At 52.9% G+C, this 20,390-nt stretch overlaps 1 protein-coding gene across 1 annotated transcript in view; it reads left to right on the plus strand.

Annotated features, from left to right (window-relative positions):
• Positions 1 to 18,479, plus strand: part of LOC311197736 (fer-1-like protein 4) — a gene marked incomplete at both ends in the record, with an annotated part of 48,740 nt that extends 30,261 nt beyond the window's left edge. Inside the window, 19 exons of the mRNA XM_084271532.1 lie at positions 286 to 402; positions 734 to 895; positions 1,213 to 1,369; positions 2,407 to 2,510; positions 2,900 to 3,031; positions 3,589 to 3,637; positions 4,790 to 4,896; positions 5,221 to 5,352; positions 6,078 to 6,188; positions 6,587 to 6,714; positions 7,184 to 7,354; positions 8,268 to 8,422; positions 11,350 to 11,528; positions 12,514 to 12,599; positions 13,510 to 13,608; positions 14,425 to 14,666; positions 16,735 to 17,015; positions 17,696 to 17,796; positions 18,299 to 18,479. Of these exons, the coding sequence (XP_084127658.1) occupies positions 286 to 402; positions 734 to 895; positions 1,213 to 1,369; positions 2,407 to 2,510; positions 2,900 to 3,031; positions 3,589 to 3,637; positions 4,790 to 4,896; positions 5,221 to 5,352; positions 6,078 to 6,188; positions 6,587 to 6,714; positions 7,184 to 7,354; positions 8,268 to 8,422; positions 11,350 to 11,528; positions 12,514 to 12,599; positions 13,510 to 13,608; positions 14,425 to 14,666; positions 16,735 to 17,015; positions 17,696 to 17,796; positions 18,299 to 18,479 (2,694 nt within the window). The remainder of the gene's footprint in view (positions 1 to 285; positions 403 to 733; positions 896 to 1,212; positions 1,370 to 2,406; positions 2,511 to 2,899; positions 3,032 to 3,588; positions 3,638 to 4,789; positions 4,897 to 5,220; positions 5,353 to 6,077; positions 6,189 to 6,586; positions 6,715 to 7,183; positions 7,355 to 8,267; positions 8,423 to 11,349; positions 11,529 to 12,513; positions 12,600 to 13,509; positions 13,609 to 14,424; positions 14,667 to 16,734; positions 17,016 to 17,695; positions 17,797 to 18,298) is intronic.
• Between the last annotated feature and the right edge of the window lie 1,911 nt (positions 18,480 to 20,390).

The following is a 20,390-nucleotide window of genomic DNA, read 5'->3' on the forward strand; positions in this document are numbered from 1 at the left end:
TGGTGCCCAGTGACAGCACCAGGGTCAGTGGGCACAAACTGGAACAGGAGAAGGTCCATCCCAACAGGAGGAAAAACTTCTTCTTTCTGTGGCTGCCTGAGAAACTACCCAGAGAGGTTGGGGAGTCTTCTTCTCTGGGAGGTTCCCAAACCTGCCTGGACACTGTCCTGTGCAACCTGCTCAAGGTGATCCTGCTTTAGCTGGGGGGTGGATTAGTGATCTCCAGAGGTCCCTGCCAAGCCCCACCAGTCTGTAATTCAGTGTGCTCTGTCTCCTCATGCTCAGCCATCAGTGCCTCTGGACGTGGAGCCCAAGGACCCTGCTTACCTGGGAGACCCCAGTGCTGGACGGTTCATCATCCCTGAGGGCATCCGCCCGGTGCTGAAGGAGTTCCGCATAGAGGTGCGCTGCCTTCCACGGGGCTGGCTCCCCACTGGGCTCCCCCACATGGACAGCACCACTGGTCTGTGCAGAGGGCAAGGGCTTGAGGAAGTGTTTGGAGCTCAAACATGCCTTTGAGATCTGAGCACATGCCAGAAATGGAGGTGCCTGACATGAGGGAGAAATCATCTCAGCAGTTTAATAGCTAGAGCTGTTGGGTGGATGGGTTTGAGACATTGGTCTCATGTCTCTCTTGGGGTCTGTGTGCTGTGGGTGAGGGGGAGGCAGGTTTTCTGGCTGTGCCATGCCTGGCATATCTTGATCAGTCCAGCAGCTTCATGTTGTGCTTCAGATCCTGTTCTGGGGCTTGCGGGACCTGAAGCGGGTGAACTTGTTTGAGGTGGATCAGCCCCAGGTGATCATTGAATGTGCTGGCAAGAAGGTGGAGTCAGAAGTAGTCATGGCCTACAAAGAGAACCCCAACTTCACAGAGCTGGTCAGATACATGGATGTGGTGAGTGGGAAGGTGGGTCCTGCTTTGCCAGGATACACTATGGTCATCCTGCACCTCTATACTCCCTTTCTGCGCGGGGCAAGGTCACAGGAGGAGAGCTGCCCTGGGGTTTTGCTCTCCCATAGCCACATGGTGCAGCTGCAGAGTGAAACCTTTGTGAAACTGCCCACCAGGAGCTGTCTCAGCCATCACGTGTCTCTGCAAGGCTTTGGGTTTTGGGCAGAACTGCAAGGTGACATCAGACCTCCCTGCAAGTGATCAGGCTGCCACGGGTATTGCCCTTGTTCCTCTGAATGCTGTGTGCTGTTCTCTTGCAGGAGCTCCCAGAACAGGTCTACCTGCACCCTCCCCTCAGCATCTTTGTGGTGGAGAAGCGGGCGTTTGGGCGCACTGTGGTGGTGGGTACCCACGTTGTGTCTGACGTGATGAAATTCTCTCCCAGAGAGGTGGAGGAGGAACCAGAAGTGCCCAAAGGTGAGCTGCTTGGCAAAGTTTCCATGGAGGCAGTAGGCAGGTTCTGCCAGTGGCAGAGATCCCTGGTGCCTCTACTCCCTCCTAACCAGGCAGCAAAATCCTGTCCCAGAACCCATAAGATTCCCAGTGTGGGGCAGGGCAGGTTGGAGGCTGTTTGAGTTTGTGGTCTGTAGCAGCAGGCTCCAGACTGGTGGTGGGAAGCAGCAGCAGCCAAGTGATGGAGTACTGGGTAAGGGCTGGCATCCCTTGTTGGGGATGGCAGAGGGCAATTTACAGGCAGTTTTCTCCACAGTTAGGTTAATATGTGCCTCCTCACTGCATCAGCCTCATCTGTGGATGTGATGCATCTCCTTGGGGTCTCTTCCATGGGCTTTGTTTGCCTTATGTTTGTAGAAACCAGAGGAGAGAGACTGGCCCATGAAGACATCTTAGTCCAGCAGGACATACAGCTTGACCTGGATACAACAGTAAATTATCCCTGTGGAAAGTTTGTATCTGGAATCAGGGATGTCTGGCCAGGAGGGACTGTTGTGTTATCCATTTCAGCCCTCTGTGTAGCTGGGCTGGTCCCCAGTGAGACCTCCATCAGGCTTTAGGAAGCAGGTTCACTAGGACTAAAGATAGAAAGGCTTGTGCTTCTCACATCATTGAATCAAGGTCTGCTTGTTGGGAAATGGAGGCACTAAGTAGCTCTGTGATAGTGACAGCCAGAGCTCCTGGTCTGGAGGTGTATAAATCAACACAGCACAAAGGAGAAGCAGCAAAGGATCAATCGCTCTGTGGTTGTTTCTGAGGAGGGAAGGTGTATCTCAGAAATCTGAATTCCTCAGAGGCAGCAATAAGCATGTTGATGATGGTGACACTTGGATTTTCAGTCATATTTTTGTAGGGTTTGCTATCAGAAGCTTTCAAAGCAATCACACTTGAGTAGGGGAACAGGGCGGGGTTTCCTTTGGAATAACAGCTGGCCAAAAAGTAGGAAGCAGTGAGCAGAAATAAATACATGGAAACCTGAAACACTTTTCTCCTCATCTCAGCTGGGAAAGTCTCATCCCAGCATCTTCCCTCTCAGACTGTGGTTAACATTGGCCCAGCAGCGAGCGACCCAGGTCCCAGCACTCTGCCCCTGAGTCTCATGAAGGTGAGTGGTGTGTTTGGCACGGCAAGTTTTGAAGTTTGGAAAGCCAAACTGAAGGTTACAAGTTAAAAAGAAAGTCCAGGAGTTCAGAGTTAGGCTTCAACCACTGTTTGTTGCTCTGGATCCAAACACCCCTCTCCCTGCCTGTTCTTCACTACTGCTGTGCCTGGGCTCTGGCAGAGGGGGGAGAGCTGTGGGGAGAGCTGTGCTGCCTCCTGCCTTGGAAACCACTGCTTTTGGTGCACAAGGCTGGGGAGACAGGATTCACTTTGCACATCCTGTGCCCTGCCTGGAAGCTGAGCCTCTGCCAGAGGCTCCCTGGGCACGAGCGCAGGGTCGCGTGGGTGCCCTGGGTGATCAGTTCCTCCCTCCCAACTCTTCTCTCTTCTAAGGCTCCTTTGAAGAAAATTCCTATCAATAAGCTTGTAAATAAGGAAGGTGAATATGAAGAGCAAAAGCCAGAGCTGGAAGAAATGGATTGGTGGTCCAAGTACTACGAATCCCTGAAGGACCTGTATAACCAGGTAATCTCTTGTGACATCTGCCAGGAGAGGGGAAAAGTGGCTGCACTGCCTCAAGTAAAGTGTTTTTAACAGTACATAGGAGCTCTCTTAGCGTGGAACTGCTGGAAGATGTGGGCTTATATATGTCAAGATCACTTAAGGTAGCCAGGTATCAAGTGGGTGGACTGATTTCAACAAGGAATGGGCTTGAAGGATACCTGAGGCTTGAGAATGCAACTGTGCCTGTATTGAGGCACTCCTGAAAATGTGACTCTGCTGATTTTAGGGGGCTTTCTTCCTGCCTCCTCTCTGTCTTGGCCATCTTCCCAGGATGTGCTGTGGGAGCAGGTCTGCCTCAAATTTCCTTCCTTGTCCTATGCCCATTAAATCCCAATCAAAAAAGCCAGCAGAAAGGTCTGGGGAGAAGGAAAGGTCATGAAGGCACTCACAGGCTACCTGCCTGCAATGATATTAATGCTAAATAATCTGAGAGTGCTGGCAGGAAAGCCTTGACAGTGTCCTGTGCTTGGATGGAGAAGCCTTTCCTGTCAGATCTGTGGGGTTTGTGTGTGTTTCAGGCACGCAGTGATGAGGAAGATGCTGAGAATGATGACCTGAATGATGCAGGTGAGTCCTCATGCAATTACCCATATCTCCTGTGAGGAGAGACAGGACTTGCACTGTCCCAGAGGGTGCTGAGCTTGTGGGAATGAGGTTTGAGCAGCAACAGCTTTGCAATATCCAGCAAAAACAAAACAGGGAGCAGAGAGACTGGAAACATTGGCAAAGGTTGTTTCAAGTTGAAAGTGACAAACCTTCCTCAGAAAAGTTTGGGAAATTGTGTTGAAGCAAGATCCATCCTGAGAAAGCAAAAACCTGGAAAAAGAATAGCTGCAAGGATGATGGGACTGTCAGGATGAGAGCTGGAACCAGAGGTGGGCTGCAGGGAGGTGCTGGTGGAGATGCAAAACTGTCCAGGAGCTGGGGCATCAGTGTGTGTGGAGGATTCTCACCTGGGCTGCAATATTCACCATGGGGTCACAAAGACAGAGAATAAATGGATGACCTGAAAATGGTGTTGCAGCTGCAGGCTCAGGTTTGTGGAGGTAGAAGCAGGGACTTGCCTAGCAATGACTGATACAGGTGGGGCAGTGAGGATAGAAATTATGTAAATCCTACTTCAGGAAAGGGCTGGAGGGTGCCCACATGCTGGTAGTGCCCAGGGAATCTGGGTTCTTGTGAAACACAGCATGGACACACCCTGTCAGTAACTGGGTAGCTGGTGCCCCAGGAAGGTTTAGTTGTGCTCTCTCCATGCACACTCTCTGTGCCCAAAATGGTAGTGATGCTTCTGTTTGACATGCACCATCAGACAAGTATCCATCCAAAGGAGAGGGTTAGTTCTCACTTGTGCCTTCCCTGAGAGTACCTGTGGGCTGGTCCAGCCACCCAGCCCTTTTGGTCTCTGTCCATGTCTTTCCTAAACAGCAGCCATGCAGGCAGGCAAGTCTGTGCCAGATTTTGTCCCCTCATCCATCCATCCATCCATCCATCCATCCATCCATCCATCCATCCATCCATCCATCCATCCATCCATCCATCCATCCATCCATCCATCCATCCATCCCTTGCTGGGAAACCTGAGCTGCTGTGACAGTGGTAGCTCCAGTTACCCTGACACAAGTCAAAGCCCTGGGTGAAAGTGAAGGCTGTTGCTGGGGTCATTGAGTTGAGTTATGGGAGAGATCAGAGCATTTCCTGATCTGTTTCCTTTTCTAGATGGAGAGAATTTCAATGCATCCTCCATTGATGTGGAAGCTGAGGATGAGGCAGTGCTGGAAACTGAACTTGCTCGACCCAAGAGGAAGCTCATCGCCACACTCCAGGTGATTTTTAGGGAGACAGACCTTAGCCCATGTCATCCTCACCTCCCTGCAGTGGAGGTTAGGGGAGAAGAATCTGCAGTGTGCACTGAGCCCCCATTGTTGCTGGGCTTTGAAGCAGCTAGTGAGACCTTGGAGCCAAGCTGGGATGTGTGTGCACATCTGAGGGTGGACCTGGGGGAATGAGGGGAAACCATAACACCCTACACTGGCTCAGAGAGGGGTAACATAGGACCAGTTGAAATGCTTGAAAGGATGGTCTTTTCTGACTCCCCCCCCCTTTAAGATGGCAGGAAAAGGTCCAACATTACTTTCTATTTATTTCAGATCTACAACTCTGAGCTGGAAAATGAGTTTGATAATTTTGAAGACTGGCTGTGTATTTTTCCCCTTCATCGTGGCAAAGCAAATGAGGATGAAGATGGAAATGAGGATGAACACTTTGTGGGGAAGTACAAGGTACTGTAACATCTGCCTGACATCTGTGCTGCTTGTGTAAGAAAATCCTTAGGACAACCTGCATTTCACAATGTGCTGACACCAGCAAAGCCTTGGAGAGTGTGTGTGTGTGTGCAAGGTGAGGCCATGGTGTGGCATGGCTGGGGTACTGTGAGTGCCTGTTGAAGCACTTGTGTGCTGTGGGCCTTTGTTAGTTGATAAATGCACCTGATTTAGCTTTTTTCTTTTTGCTCCTGCAAGGAGAAAGTGTGAAGAATAAGGAACTCTTACTCTGGTTGCAGCCTCTGAATACATTCAGTATGCAGAAAGGAACTTGTGAGCTTCACTGGTTTTAAAATGAGTAAAACTTGTTTAAAAGAGGCATCATCCCCCCACCCAGGAGCTCCTGAAGACTGAAATAACAACTACAGAAGTGGACATAAGAAGGTCCCTATAAAACCTTTGATGTGCTCTGCCTTTGGCAATCCAAAGTGCTTGGAGATGTTGAGGCCTGGCATTAATGGTGGTCTGACAGGCTGCAGCCTAACTTGTGAACAGGGACTGCCTGTCATGTGGACAGGACAGTGCCTTTTGGAAAGGAGTGTCCCCATGGGTACAGGCTGTCTGTGGTCTGCATGGGGCAGTGGCTCAGATTTTCCAGCTGGCAGGTGAAGCTGGTCCTGGTGGCTCCAATCCCATCTATTTTTTGTATCTAGTTACTTGAAGGGTTTTTTTTTTTTCTACAGGGCTCCTTCTGTGTCTACCCCACTGAGGAAGCTGGCATGGAGCCCAGGGTCTCCCAGGGCATTCCAAGGAACAGGCCCATCAAGGTTCTTGTGAGGGTTTACATCATTAAGGTATGTCTCTGGTGATGGTGGCAGGAATGCCACCTCTCTGTAAAGATGAGGGGTGGCACTTGTGAATAGCTCTGTGCGGGCTTGAAGGCACTGCCAGCCCAGTGGCATCTTGCCCTACGTTCTGTCAGTGGGGAGCCTTCCCTGCTTTGTAGCTTTGGGAGGTGCTAAAACATCCAGACAGGCATTTCTCAGCTCCTCTTATCTGCCCTGAGACAGTCGGTGGGCCAGCAGCTGAAGGCACTGATGGCTTGTTGAGTAGGGATTTGTGTGGGAACAGGTTTCACTGCTGGAGGGGCCTGACCAGGGGACTTGGTTGGGTGATCTTGGGCCCATGCAGTGTTCCCTGCACAGGGTGCTCTCTGCAGCTGATGTTTGGCAGAACCTCTTTTGTATTCCAGGCTACGAACCTGTCTCCAGCAGACCCCAATGGCAAGGCCGACCCCTACGTGGTAGTGACTGTGGGGCAGGAGCAGAAGGACACAAAGGAGCGATACATCCCCAAGCAGCTCAATCCCATCTTTGGAGAGTATGCAGGAATTTTCCTTCTAGCAAGTTCAGTAGGAATAGTGCAAATCTGGAGCTCAGGCTGTGGTCCAGCATGTGGGGTCTTTTGTTCCTTTCTGCTGTGAGGCAAAGGCCCTGGGCATGTCTCTTGCCTCTGGCTGATGCAGGAGCCATACCTGTCTTGGGTTAGGAGGGGAGCACTCTAAAAGGCTTCATTTAACAAAGTGGGAAGCCACTCAGCAACAGAGCATTGGAGAGCTTTTTCCAGAGCTTCAGGACCTCTGTTCAAGGGCATGCATTCTTGGAAAAGTCACTCCTGTGTTTGAACATGCACACTGAGAACTGCACACACTGAACTTGTGGAGAACCAAACTCTCTCAGAGGTCTTTGAGCTGTTAAATACAGTTCTTAAATAGGATGATCAAAGTAAAGCATGTATTTCATTCCCATCTTCTTTGCTAATTGAACTCTGCCTGTCTGCTTTTGTCCAGAGTCGTGGAGCTGACAGTCTCCTTCCCCATGGAATCAGAACTCACTGTGGCAGTGTTTGACCACGATTTGGTTGGATCTGATGATCTGATTGGGGAGACCAAGATCGACTTGGAGAACCGATTCTACAGCAAGCACAGGGCCAACTGTGGGGTGGCTTCTCAGTACAACATGTAGGTGCCAGATGTCACCTTAGGCCCATAAGACCCTAAGGCATTCTTCTTTGTACTGAAAGAGTTGTCAGGGCCTGGAACAGGCTGCCCAGGGAGGGGCTGAGTCACCATCCCTGGGTGTGTTCAAAAAAAGGGTAGATGAGGTGCTCAGGGATCTGGTTTAGCACAGGATGGGAATGGTTGGACTCAGTGGCCTTCAAAGGTCTCTTCCAACCTTGTGATTCTTGCCTACCATTTGGGTGAATAGCAGAGCACCTCTAGTTCTGCAGGCTAGAGTATGCCTCCAGAGTATCCTTTGAGCAGATGCCCCACATCTCCTTTAGACTCCCACCAGCTTCCTGTGACAGCTCTATTTCCTGCTGCAAACATGTTTTGCATATAGCAGAGAATTCTTTAGTGCTTTCATAGTGATGTTCTGTGAGAAAAGTGCTCACTTGCCACTAATGGGGTTTTGCCCTCTTTCAGAAAGTAGGGTGGTTTCTCTTGCAGTATCTGTGGGTAGTGAGACTTGTGACATCTGCCCTCTTCTGGCCTCCTTCAGTATGGGTTCTCTGGTGGTTTTGGCCAGTTTTCTGTAAACTTCTACCTTGATATTGGAGAATCAGCATGGGCATGGAGTTGAGACTCCACCACTGCTCAAAGCTCAGTCCCACTTAGGAGCTGCAGCTGGGATGGATCCTGTGCTGCTCTGAAGCTGATGGTTCTGTGAGCTGCAAGTGTGGCTGCTTCTGGGAAGAAGTTTTTAAGCTTTTCATTCATTTTAGCTTTTGTGTGCCTGAGGTTTTTCCCAGTGAAGAGCTGAGCAGGGATCTGGTGGCATAGCCTGTGCTGGAGGGAAGGCTGGGCTTTTCACAGCCTGGGAAAAAAATGTGTCTAAGCTGAAGATCCTCTCCTTGTTCTTCCTCCCATGCAGAAATGGCTACAACATGTGGCGAGACGCTTTCAAGCCCACACAGATCTTGGATAGTTTATGCAAGAAAAACTCACTCCCTGCAGCAGAGTACAGATGGGAGGACGTCAAAGTGGACAATAAAATATTCAGGGTCCCTCCAGAAGCTTTTCCTGAAGGTACAGAGGGCTTGGAGAAGAGTGGCTGCTCTCTTACAGCTCCCTGTGTTCAAGGAACCCACCAGCATCTCTTCCCTGAAGTGTCCAGGCTGGCTGCCCCCACTCTCTGCCCTTCCTGCATGGAGCAGCTGTCTGGATCTCCATGGGGAGCATCCTCAGTGCTCAGTGACCTGGTGTCAGTGTCAGTGGTGTTGCACTGGGTGAAGATGTGATCCATGCCATTAGGTCCCAAAGTGGCTTCCCAGGCAGGGGGTGGAGCAGAATGCACCTGTTTGCATGGCAGTGTTGTGCATGGGGGTGTGATGGCTTGTGCAGTCAGAGAAGGTGCAACTTGTGCTGGTGGCTGACCCTGGCACAAAGCTGTACCTCCATCTGCTTGTGATCACCATCAGCAAGATGCTGGCTTCCTTTTACCTTTATTTTTTGGGGGGTGGGTGCTTTCCAGACTCCATTCCTGTTTTCAGCTGGCTTTGTCCTTCAGAGTGCTCTCTTTTTCTAGTGACTGGGGTGACTCCCCACTGCTCCTTTGACCCTTGTGACCTTGTGGGCAGCTTCTGCTTTGCTGTTTTTCTTCCCTCCTCACTGGCATTACAAATCCTGAGCCAGGGCCATGGATGTCCAAGGACACAGCAGCCTTTCCTGCCCTTCACCAGCAGTGATGGAGAGCTTCCCTGAGCACAGGCCATCCCTGCTGTGCACCTTCCCTCCAGTGGCCAGCACCTGTGGGATTGAATCCAGCCTGGTGGAAGGGATGGAGCAGATGTGTGGGTGGCTGGGTCCTTCAAGGCAGTGCTGTGTAGGGAGGATGATCCCTGTGCTCAGCCTGCCTTGAGAGGAAGGTCTGATGTGTAGAGCCAACTTTATCTTCTGCTCATTTCAGTATTGCTTTCCTCAGCTTTCTGCTGGCCTCTATGCCTTCTGTCATGAAGGGGAAAGAAATCCTGCTCAGGAAAGGGCAAGGAGCCTCCAAAGCACTTTCCCCCTTTTCTCAGGTCATGGGGTAGCTGGGAGAAAAGAGGTGCTTTGCTGGTGTTTCCCTGAGAACCAGCTCTGGTTCAGGCATGGCTACAGGTGGTGCCTTGTGGACACCCACTGTGCTTGGGAGCTGCTGGGGAAGGTTCTGGTCTCAGGTGATCTCCAAAGGGCACCAGCTTTCCAGGGGCTGGGTGGTCATTGTGTCCTCAGCCTGTTGGTTGCTGCTTTTGTTCCCACAGGCAGAATTTTGTCTTGAGCTGCCATATTTGGCTTCACAGTCCCAAATTAGTCAATCACACATCCTGTTAATTAATGGTGAGCACAAATTCATGTCACTGCCCAGAGACAAGTGGTGCTTTTTGTAAAGCCCAGCCACCATGGGTTTATGAAAGGCAGGTCCTGCCAAACCAACCTGATCATGGTCTAGGACAAGGTGACCCGCTTAATGGACGAGGGGAAGGCTGTGGATGTGTCTACCTGGACTTCAGGAAAGCCTCTGACACGGTTCCTCACAGCATTCTGACTGAGAAACTGGCTGCCACTGGCCTGGACAGGGGGACCCTCAGCTGGGTTCAAAACTGGCTGGATGGCTGGGCCCAAAGGGTGAACGGAGCCAAATCCAGCTGGAGGCCGGTCACGAGTGGCACCCCCAGGGCTCAGGCCTGGGGCCAGTTCTGTTCAACACCTTTAGCCATGAGCTGGGTGAGGGGGTTGAATGTTCCCTCAGTGAGTCTGCAGAGGACACTGAGCTGGGAGGAAGTGTTGATCTGCCTGAGGGGAGGGAGGCTCTTGAGAGGGATCTGAACAGGCTGGACCCATGGGCTGAGACCAACGGGATGGAGTTTAACAAGGCCAAGTGTGGAGTGCTGCACATGGGACAGAACAACCCCCTGCAGCGCTACAGGCTGGGGGAGACTGGCTGGAGAGCTGTCAGGCAGAGAAGGACCTGGGGGTGTTGGGTGGCTGCAGGCTGAATGTGAGCCAGCAGTGTGCCTGGGTGGCCAAGAAGGCCAATGGCATCCTGGCTTGTGTCAGAAACAGTGTGGCCAGTAGTTCTGGGGAGGGGATTGTGCCCCTGTACTGGGCACTGGTGAGGCTGCACCTCAAGTGCTGGGTCCAGTTCTGGGCCCCTCACCATAAGAAGGACATCGAGGTCCTGGAGCGAGTCCAGAGAAGGGCAACCAGGCTGGGGAAGGGGCTGGAGGGCAAATCCTGTGAAGAGCAGCTGAGGGAGCTGGGGGTGTTCAGCCTGGAGAAGAGGAGGCTGAGGGGAGACCTTCTCCCCACCTCCCCTGCCCTGCCAGGAGGGTGCAGAGAGGTGGGCGATGGTCTCTTCAGCCAGGGGACAGGAGATGGGACAAGGGGCAATGGGCTCAAGCTGCCCCAGGGCAGGGTCAGAGCAGATGGGAGGGAAAAGTTCTTCCCTGGCAGAGTTGTGGGGCTGTGGCACAGGCTGCCCAGGGAGGGGGCTGAGTCCCCACCCCTGGGTGTGTTTAAAAAAGGGTAGATGAGGTACTTAGGGATATGGTTCAGCTTAGGACAGGAACGGTTGGACTTGATGATCTTAAAGGTCTTTTCCAACCCTGGGATTCTGTGATTCCTGGAGCACTTCTAGGACAAAACCTCTCATCCATGGATCTGTTTGTACTACCACAGAGACATGGGGACTTAAGCAGCTCCAGAGGGTCACATCCTCCTCAGTGTCCCCTGGATCCTATTCCCAGGACCATCCTTAGTTCTCTTAGCTTCTTTGTCTTTCTACCTACAGTTCTCCTCATCACTGCAACGTATTGAACTCATGCCCTTCATTTTAGCTCTCCTGCTTCTCCCCATTTTGTTTTTGGGAGGGGTATTTGTTTGTCCCATCAATCATCTTCCCTTACTTGTGCCTGTGACTGATGTCCCTATGTGGCCCTTGCCTTCCTCTTCTTCCCGACTGTGTCCTGCTGCAGAGGCCTCTGTGAGGAACAGAAGAAGAGTGACAGATGAGAACTGGTCACTGGATGATGAGCATAAGGCTTTGTACGTCCTGCAGCACTGGGAAGAGATGCCAGGGTATGGGTACAAGCTGGTACCAGAGCATGTGGAGATCCGGTCCCTGTACAACCCAGAGAACCCTGGACTCGTGCAGGTGAGACATTGCTCTGGAGAAGGACCATCAGGGCAGCTGGTTCCCAGCCCCCTGACTGGTCCCTTGTTGGCTCCTTATCATGGCGCAAAACCCATGCATGGCCCCTTCCTGGGTGGGCCACTGGAGTTGTGTCTGAGGATATCTGACCCTGCTGTGAAGTGAGGACTGTTGGTCTTTGCTCAGATCCACCCTATAACCTCTTGTGCTTCTGAACAACCTTTACTCAAGCAGCCCTTGTCCATTGAAGTTGTGGTTGTGATGCTGGTGGCCCAGAGTCATTCCTGTCTCCTCAGGCCTTGTGGCACTGCTGTGATGAGGATGCAGTGTGGGTGGCAAGAGGCTGGCTCTGCCTTCTCAGCACTGCTGGCGTGCACCATAGTGGGTGGTAGTGTCCTTGCTTATCCCTGCCTCTTCCTCCACTTTGCTTCTCTACCAGAACCCTGTTCTGCACTGTGGCTTCTCCCTGGGGATGCAACATAATGGCTGGATGGGGGAGAAATGTTCCTCCTGAGTTCTGTGCAGTGCAGTGGTCTGAGCTCCACCATTTGAACGTTCTGCCCTGACCCCTTGGGCACTGGGGCTCTGTAACAAAGCAGAGCTCTGCCATCCCTGTCTGGCTAGCACTGGAAATGTTTGGGGGGGATTGGCAGACCAAACCCTTCTTAGTGGTTATGCTGGAGCATAACATCTACTGCTGATGCTGAAGCATCCTCACGTGCTCTTTGTTAAGGCAGGGGGGACCCCTACCTGTTTGAAACATTCAGTTCAGCTGAGATGGCATTTTTTCCTTGGGAAATGAGCAATTTTTGGTAGTTTTGCCCTGATCTAATACCTAGTCATGCATCACACTGAAGTGCTGGGGATTGGAGAGTGCTGAGTAGTGATTTCCTGGTGAGAGCTTTCTTTGCAAGACCAAGCCCTTGGTCCTTGATGAACTGGAGGGTGGTCAGTCTTCTGAAGCCTGTGTGCTGTTGTCTCCCATCAGGGCTCCCTGCACATGTGGATCGACATGTTTCCAACTGACGTCCCTGCACCACCGCCTGTCAATATCAGACCACGACTGCCTGTCAGGTAGCACCCATGGGAGCAGGGCTAGGGATGCTGAGCCTGTGTGGAGGGTCACTGGCCTCTCCATGCCTGGTGGGATGTCCCACAGAGTCCTGCACAGGCTGATGGTCTGTGCTAGCCTGACATGCTGCCCTCTCTCAGCTTCAGCTCTGGCCATGGGATGGGCTCTTGGGTCTGTGTGGGGTGTAAGTACTTCAGCTGCACAAGTGTTTGTGAAGGGCAGAGAAGACTGGACACAAAGGGGATAGAAACTTATACTCATCTGTGTCTGATCTGGTGGAGAGATGTCCTCTGGGTGCCTGGCAAAGTGGAATTGTGGGAGGAGATCTGTTTTGGGTGATGTAAGGAGACTATTTAGATGGAGGGTCCAAATTCTGGTGGTGGTGCACGTGGAGGTGCATGTGAAGGACAAGAGGCAATGGACACAAACTGCAGGAAAGGAAACTTCAGCTGGATACGGGGAAAATACTTCACCAGTGACAGGGAAGCTACCCAGGGATGGGGACAGAGTGACCCAGAGAGGTGCTGGGCTGTCCTTCCTTGGAGATACTTAATACTTGTGCAGACAAGGCAATCTGATCTAAGGAGTTAGAACAAGAGCTTAGAGCAGAGACTGCAGAAGTCCCTTCCTGCCTAAGCCTTTCTGTGCTCCTGTAGCTGAGGGCTGCTGGACCCATGTCCTGCACATCAAGGATTTGTTTTGCAAAAGCTGCCTCTTTGGGCCATGGATGTTTGTCCTGGGGGGTTGTAAGCCCCTGGGAAGGGCTTTGTGCTTGGCAGCAGGACTGCTCTGGCCAGAGGAGCCCTGGCAGGGGACCACAGTGTTAGGAAAGCTCCAGTCCTGCTGTGCTGCTGGGATGGGCACTGCGGGCAAGAGCATGTTTGTGTCTCCCACCCTGTGTCTTCCCCACAGCTATGAGCTGCGAGTGATTATCTGGAACACAGACAATGTGATCCTTGATGACGTCAACCCAGTCACGGGGGAGCCTTCCAGCGACATCTACGTGAAAAGGTCTGAGGGAGCCAGAGGGAGGCCAGTGCCCTGTCCCACACCCTCACTACCTCTGCTGAACCTCTGCTCTCCCCTGACTCAGCCTGTGGTGCCCCTCTCCAGTCCCCTGCATGGGCTGCACCCCCAAAGATTCTGGTCAGGTGTTGGTCTGGTTTTGGCTCTTTGACCCTTCCTTTCCTACTACCCCATGGGGTTCATTCTCTATCCTTCTGCTCCATCTTTGGGGCTGGCTGATGGGCCAGCCAGCCCAGGGAGGGGATTGTCCCACTCTGCCCTGCGCTGGGGCGGCCTCACCCCCAGTCCTGGGGCAACTTTGGGCTCCACAGGACAGGAGGGACACAAAATTACCGGAGAGGGTCCAGAGGAGGCAACGAGGATGGGGAAGGGGCTGGAGGGGAAGGATTACGAGGGGAGGCTGAAGGCCCTGGGGTTATTCAGCCTGGAGAAGAGGAAGCTGAGGGGAGACCTCATGGGGTCTGTGGCTGCCTGCTAAGGGGAGCAGAGGGGCAGCACCCATCTCCTCTCTTTGGGGACCAGGGATAGAAACCGAGGGAATGGTGTGGAGCTGCTCCAGGGGAGGTTTAGGCTGGATGTGAGGAAGAGGTTCTGTACTGAGAGGGGGGTCAGGCACTGGCACAGGCTGCCCAGGGAAGGGGTCACAGCCCCGAGCTGGGATGAGGGCAAGAAGTGTCAGGATGATGTGCTCAGCCCCATCTCTGACTGGGCTGGGCCTGTGTGGAGCCAGGAGCTGGACTTGCTGATCCTTCTGGGTCCCTTCCAGCTCAGGAGATTCTGTGATTCTGTGTTTTCCTGCAGCTGGATAAAGGGTCTTGACCATGACAAGCAAGAGACAGATGTTCACTTTAACTCACTGACTGGGGAGGGCAATTTCAACTGGAGGTTCGTCTTCCGCTTCAGCTACCTCCCAACGGAGAAGGAGATTACCTACAAGAAGAAGGACTCTGTTTTCTCCGTGGAGGAATCGGAGTTTCGGGAGCCAGCAGTTCTGGTCCTCCAGGTCTGGGATTACGACAGGATTTCAGCTAATGACTTTCTAGGTATGGTGTGACCTGTCCCTCACCTTGCTGGAGTATCACAGGGTTTTCCCCAGGGCCCAGCTCTCTGAGAAGGGATAGCAGGTGTGGCAGGTGGAAGACACAGACTCCAGCGGGTGCAAGCACAGGATCAGCTTCATTACATACACTGCTGCTTTTCCTTACTCTAAAGGGAAGCTCCAGTGATCACTCTACTCGGGTCTCTGAATAGCACAAAGCTAAACACTCCTCTTTCTCCCAGGCTGGTGTCCAACAGTCTCCCTCCAGTTCCTGTTCATTCCCAGATTCATGCATATCTTGCTGTTCCAGACTCTTGCTCATCACACACTCCCATGTTCTCTGTTTAAACCTTGCTTCTTGGCACGTTACCTGAACTGGTCCTACCCAACATGATCCATTCTGTACAGCCAGGAGCATCAGGTCAAGCTGCCAGCTCAGCAGTCACCTGGGCTGGTTGGTTATGTGTGAGCTGTAGTCAGAGCCTGCAGACAGGCACCTCTCAGACGCAGACATGTTCCGTTTGCGTGCTTGTCCCAGGGCTTTAGTGTCCTTTTCAGGGCTTGTCATGCCACAGGACCTCCACACATTCTGTTTCCTCACAGCCTTACTGATAAACCTGCTCATTTTCCCTGCTCTCATTTAGATCTGCAGATCCCAAGATGTGGCCAAAGAGCAGCTTTCCCAGGAACTTAGTTATGTGCACAGGGATTTTCAACCTTTGTGAGGCTGTTTGCCCTTGAGTTGTGGCATCCTGTTGCTGGGGCTCAGTGTTCCACAGCTGCTCTGGTAGTTTCCAGCAGCAGCAGGACTTGGGGATGTGGCTGGGCTGGTGGTGACTCCCCCACACTACGCTGCCATCCCCAAGTTTGTAACACCCTGCTCAGCTTTGTCCATCCTTCCTTGGGCCTCCCTGGTCAAAAGCAGCCCCTTTGCCCTGCTGTCTCTCAGGCAGGATAAAATTCTCTTAACTCATCAACCTTCCCTGGTGTATTTAAAGTGCTTTACCTCCACAAGGACTTCCAGTGGGGGTTGGTTCAGCCATGCTACTCAGGCACTGAAGAAGGTGTTAGAAGTCCCAGGGATTCCTGACTTGTACAATCCCAGAAAGAGAGGGGTTTCTGCAGCCTTTGTTGCAGTCTTGTGCTCCAAGCAGGGTTAATTGCAATGTAGGTCAGGTTGCTTGGGGCCTTGTCTAGTGTTTTTTGAGTATGTCCATGGAGGGGCATCTCTGCACCCTTCTGGGCCCCTTTTCCTGGCTGCACCATTCTCATAATTCTCTTTTTTTAACTTGCAGCAGCCTTATGTGCTTTCAGCATCCACTTCTGGGCTGAACATGCCTGGGTGTCTCAACCCATCCTGCCACAGCACACATCCTAGCCTTGACTATCCCAGCCACTCTAGTTAGTTGACACCTTTCTTGTTTTGGGGCCCCAACACTGGACACTGTATCCAGGTGCAGGCTGACCAGAGCTGAGCAGAGAACACCCTCATCCCTTGTTTGCTGGCTGTGGTTTGACAGTACAGACCGGTGTGTGGAATGACTGATTGGCTGCAGGAGCTCAGTGCCAAAGAGGGACAGGAGCTGCTTCCAAGGAGGACAGGGATGCAAGGCCAGGCAGTGAAATGAGTGGAGGCTGTTTCAGCTGTAAGACAGGCATGAAACCTTTGAAGAGATTCCCATATTTTTGGGGGTATGTGGGTTTTCTGGTTTTTGGGGTTTTTTTGACATTTGCAAGAATGAGCAGAGCAGAGGAGCTTGGACATGTGAGAAGAGCAGAATGGGACATGGTAAGGGAGTGAAAAGAGCCCACTACCTCACACAAACCACACTGGCTCTGTCAGAGACAAGACCAGACCTGCAGCTTCTGCTTCTTGGTCTTCAACTCTTGGGCTGGTCCTTTCTTGTGCTGAGCTTCAGTCTCTCCACCTGTAAATATGCAGGATGCTGTTGGGTCCTTGCAGTAGCACGGACCTACTTGTGGTGGGCGTGTGGCTGAGACAGAAAGCCAGATGGTGTGTGGGACTCAGGTCAGGGTTTTACTGTGAGCTTCCCTCTTCACTGTGTCTGCAGGCTCCATTGAGCTGAAGCTTCATGACATGGTGCGGGCAGCCAAGAGCTCAGAGCTCTGCACCATCAAGATGGCCAGGGAGAATGCAACACCGCGCTTCTCCATCTTCCAAAGCAAGCGCACGAGGGGCTGGTGGCCCTTCATCAAACTCAAAGGTCAAGAAGATGAGCAAAGAGAGGAGAGGGAGGACAAGCCAAAGAAGAGGAAGAAGAAGTGGAGCAGCTCAGTCAAACCAGAGGACGTGGAGTTCACAGACCCCAGTGGGAACACATACCTCCTGACGGTAAGGCAGGACACTGGCACAGGGGAGCAGACAGGCTTTGTCTCTGCTTTGACATGGCAGCCTGTCCTGCATGCACACAACCTACAAAAAGCAGCAGTGACCCAGCTGCCCAGGACTTTGTGGAGGGTCCACGAGACTTGTCTCGTCTGCTGCAGCTCCAGTACTTCATCCCTCCAGGAGCGTCAGCTGCGGTGACATGCAGCAGGTATCCAGCTCTGTGTCTTCCCTGAGCTCCCCATGGAGCAGTGCTCAGTGAGGGGAGCGAAGCAAGAGGCATGAGGCTCCACACCAGCCAGATGGGACAGCAGCAAAAGCTTGTCCCAGTGTCTCTGCCTGCCCCAGACAGACAGGTGCCACCTGTCACAGGGCAGACTTGCTGCTGGTGGCCCTGCTAACAGACCATTCTTTGTCCCCAAGGGTGGGTTTTGCTCAATGCCAGAGTAAGAGGCAGCAGGCAAACCCAGGTAGCTGGGGAGGGTGTTACAATGCAGTGCCTGTGCTGCCCAGCAGTTTCTGGCCTGGTCACAGGCACAGGGAGAGACCCTGTAGCCAATGCCTGGAGAGAAAAGTGAATTGCTCTGAGCATCTGTAACGGCTACTGGGAGAAGAGCACCCATTCCTGGCAGGCTGGTCTGTGGAGCAGTGCATGTGGTGGTGGCTCAGACATGTTCCCCCTCCAGGGCAAGGTGGAAGCGGAGTTCCAGCTGCTGACTCTGGAGGAGGCTGAGAAAAGTCCTGTCGGTTTGGGCCGAAAAGAGCCTGAACCCCTGGAAAAGCCCAAGTGAGTGTTCTCCCAACTTTCTCATGGGTGGGCAGTGCTGTGTTTGCAGCAGCTGTTGGTGTGGGGACAGGGAGCATCTGCTGAGAGCAGTGGATGAGGCCCCATGCTGTGGGCTCTGCAGGATGGGGACTGCCAGGGTTCCTGGAGCTCAAGCAGGTTCAACAGGACTTGTGGCTGCAGCACTTGGGCCAGGCCTGACCTGGTGAGGTACTCAAGGCAGCTACACTTAACACGGTGTGTGGAAAAGGGCAGCTCTGACCTGACAGTGTGAATGGAACCCTTGAGCTACATGGGTGCACAGCAGTCCTCTGGGGGCTTTCTTGAGGCTCAGGTTCTGCTGTCTCCAATGCTTTTCAGGCACTGTGGTTATTACAGTCCCATGGGTAGTCCTGTGTGGAAGCAGCAGGAAGAGCTGGCAGCCCGTGAGGGTGACAGGGCACCAAATCAGAGGGGCTGGTGTAGATTGAGCCTGTGCTTATCTGTTCTTCCCTTCCTGTTCCAGCCGGCCAAAAACTTCTTTCAACTGGTTTGTGAATCCCATGAGGACCTTTGTGTTCTTCATCTGGAAGCGGTACAAGAAATACATCATTGTGCTGTTCATTGTCACTGTGCTGACTATCTTCCTCATTCTTTTGATCTACACCATGCCTGGATACATCAGTGAGAAGATCATCAATGGATAAATGCTCTCCAGCACAGGATTGCTCAGACAAGGGTCATTACTGCAGGGCTCGAGACTGGAGCAGGAGGCTTTAGGAAGTCCTGCAGGTGCAGAAGCAATCCTCAGGGTGAGAGACCCACAGAAGTGACCTCTCTTTGGGGAGTCACCTTTCATGCTGAGTACCTGTGAGATGCTGAGAAACCAAGTAACCAACCTACTGAATAAGGGAGACTCTTTGAAGGACAGTTACAGCTTTGGGGAAAAAATTGTTCTTTTTGGGACTGGATGTGGGAAAGCTGGGGCCTGCTGGTGCTGTCCCCACAGACATGGCAGCTGAAACCAGCTCCTGCAATTCAGAGTGATTCTGGCAGAGGTGGGGACATGGAGCTGACTGTGCTGTGGCTTGGCAACACTTGGTGCTTCCCAGGTCTTTACCTGGAGAATTCAAAACACATCGTGTGCAGGGGGAAGGCAGGTCTGCTGGAGAGTCCTGATGGAGGTAGGACCTGGAGGACCTTTGAATGGGGCTCTCCAGGGAGAAGGACAACAGCCAAGATAGCCGTGAGCTTCCTGCAGTGCCAAGAGACAGAAACAGCTCTGAAAGGTGGATTCAGCTCTGGATGTGGTAGCACTCCTTGGGACATGGAGTTTCTGGTTATTGCTCCTTACAGGCTGCTTACCAGCTCTTCCTGCATGTGCTGGGTTAGATTCAGGCTTGCTTCAAACTTAATTTTGGCTTGCTGTTTCCATGGGAATTAAAACTCCTTGGCTGCTCCCCCCGATGCTGCCTGTGTTTTGTAGCTGCTTTCTGGAGCCAGGGCCAGTCTGCTGTGGGCAGGCCTTGTTGATACCCCTTTTCCCTTCCTCCTGGGTAGCACAGTGCTGCAACACCAGCACAGGGCCATCAGCATGAATGTGTGTTGTGCTGTTGGGCTGATGTACATGAACTGAGGCTTGTTATCAGCATGGTTGCTGGTGCTCCCAGGTTCCTGTCTCCTGAACAGACAAGCCCTGATGTGTTCACTTCATCCTGGGTTTGACAGGACAGATTCCTTCTGAGGGGACTCACCCTGGCACAGGGGGTGATGCTCCCAGGAACTGTTGTGTTTCCGAAGAAATTCACTGACAAGTCAAAGTGGATGCCTGTTTGTCTTTGGAATGGGGTAGGAGTAGAGAAGGTTTTGGGGAGAACACCAGCTGGGCAGAGCCAGGAAGGTGGGTAAGGAGCAGATGAGGACTCCAGCTGGTCCTGAAGTTGGGTGCAAATGTGGCACAGACATGGTGCTTGCCCCAGGGGCAGGAGATTGGTTGCCAGGTGGGGGCTCTGGAATGGCAAAGGGAGAGCCCTCTCTCCAGGGGACCCCTGGGCTTCAGAGGGAGCGAAACAGGCTGTGAAGGGCTTGGCACCACCACAGGCTGGAGCAGGGCCCTGGGTCACCTCAGTGCTGTCACCTCCAGCTGTCTCAGAGCCTGCTGTCTGGAGCATGGCCTTTGCCAGTGGTGCTCGGTGCGTCCCAGCAGTGCCCAGTGCCCTCTGGCAGTGCTCAGTGCATCCCGGCATGTCTGAGGCACTGCAGCAGTGACAGGTCCATGCCAGCAAGCTCGGTGACCCCCAGCACGCCCGGTGCAGGTCCCCAGGCAGCTCCTTGGCTCTTGCAGCCATGCTCAGCTGTTTTCCCCCACACTGCTGGGCTGGGGCACCCTGTGCCTCAGAGCCAGCCTGCCGCGGGCTTCCTCAAAGTACTTCAGCTTCCGAGCGCGGTATCTGGAGTTGTGCTCCAGCTGCACGAGGGTGGGGGTGTGTTTGTGTGCAGGGGGTAGGTGTGCAAGGCAAGGGACTCCGTCCTGCCCTCACTGCTGACAGCAGCAGCGTGACCCCAGTGTGACTGTGGTGACTGCTGGCAGTTCCTCTTCCTGGCGCCACCTCCCCACG

The sequence above is a fragment of the Gallinula chloropus genome, assembly GCF_964237585.1.
Source record: "Gallinula chloropus genome assembly, chromosome: 16".
Classification (NCBI taxonomy): domain Eukaryota; kingdom Metazoa; phylum Chordata; class Aves; order Gruiformes; family Rallidae; genus Gallinula; species Gallinula chloropus.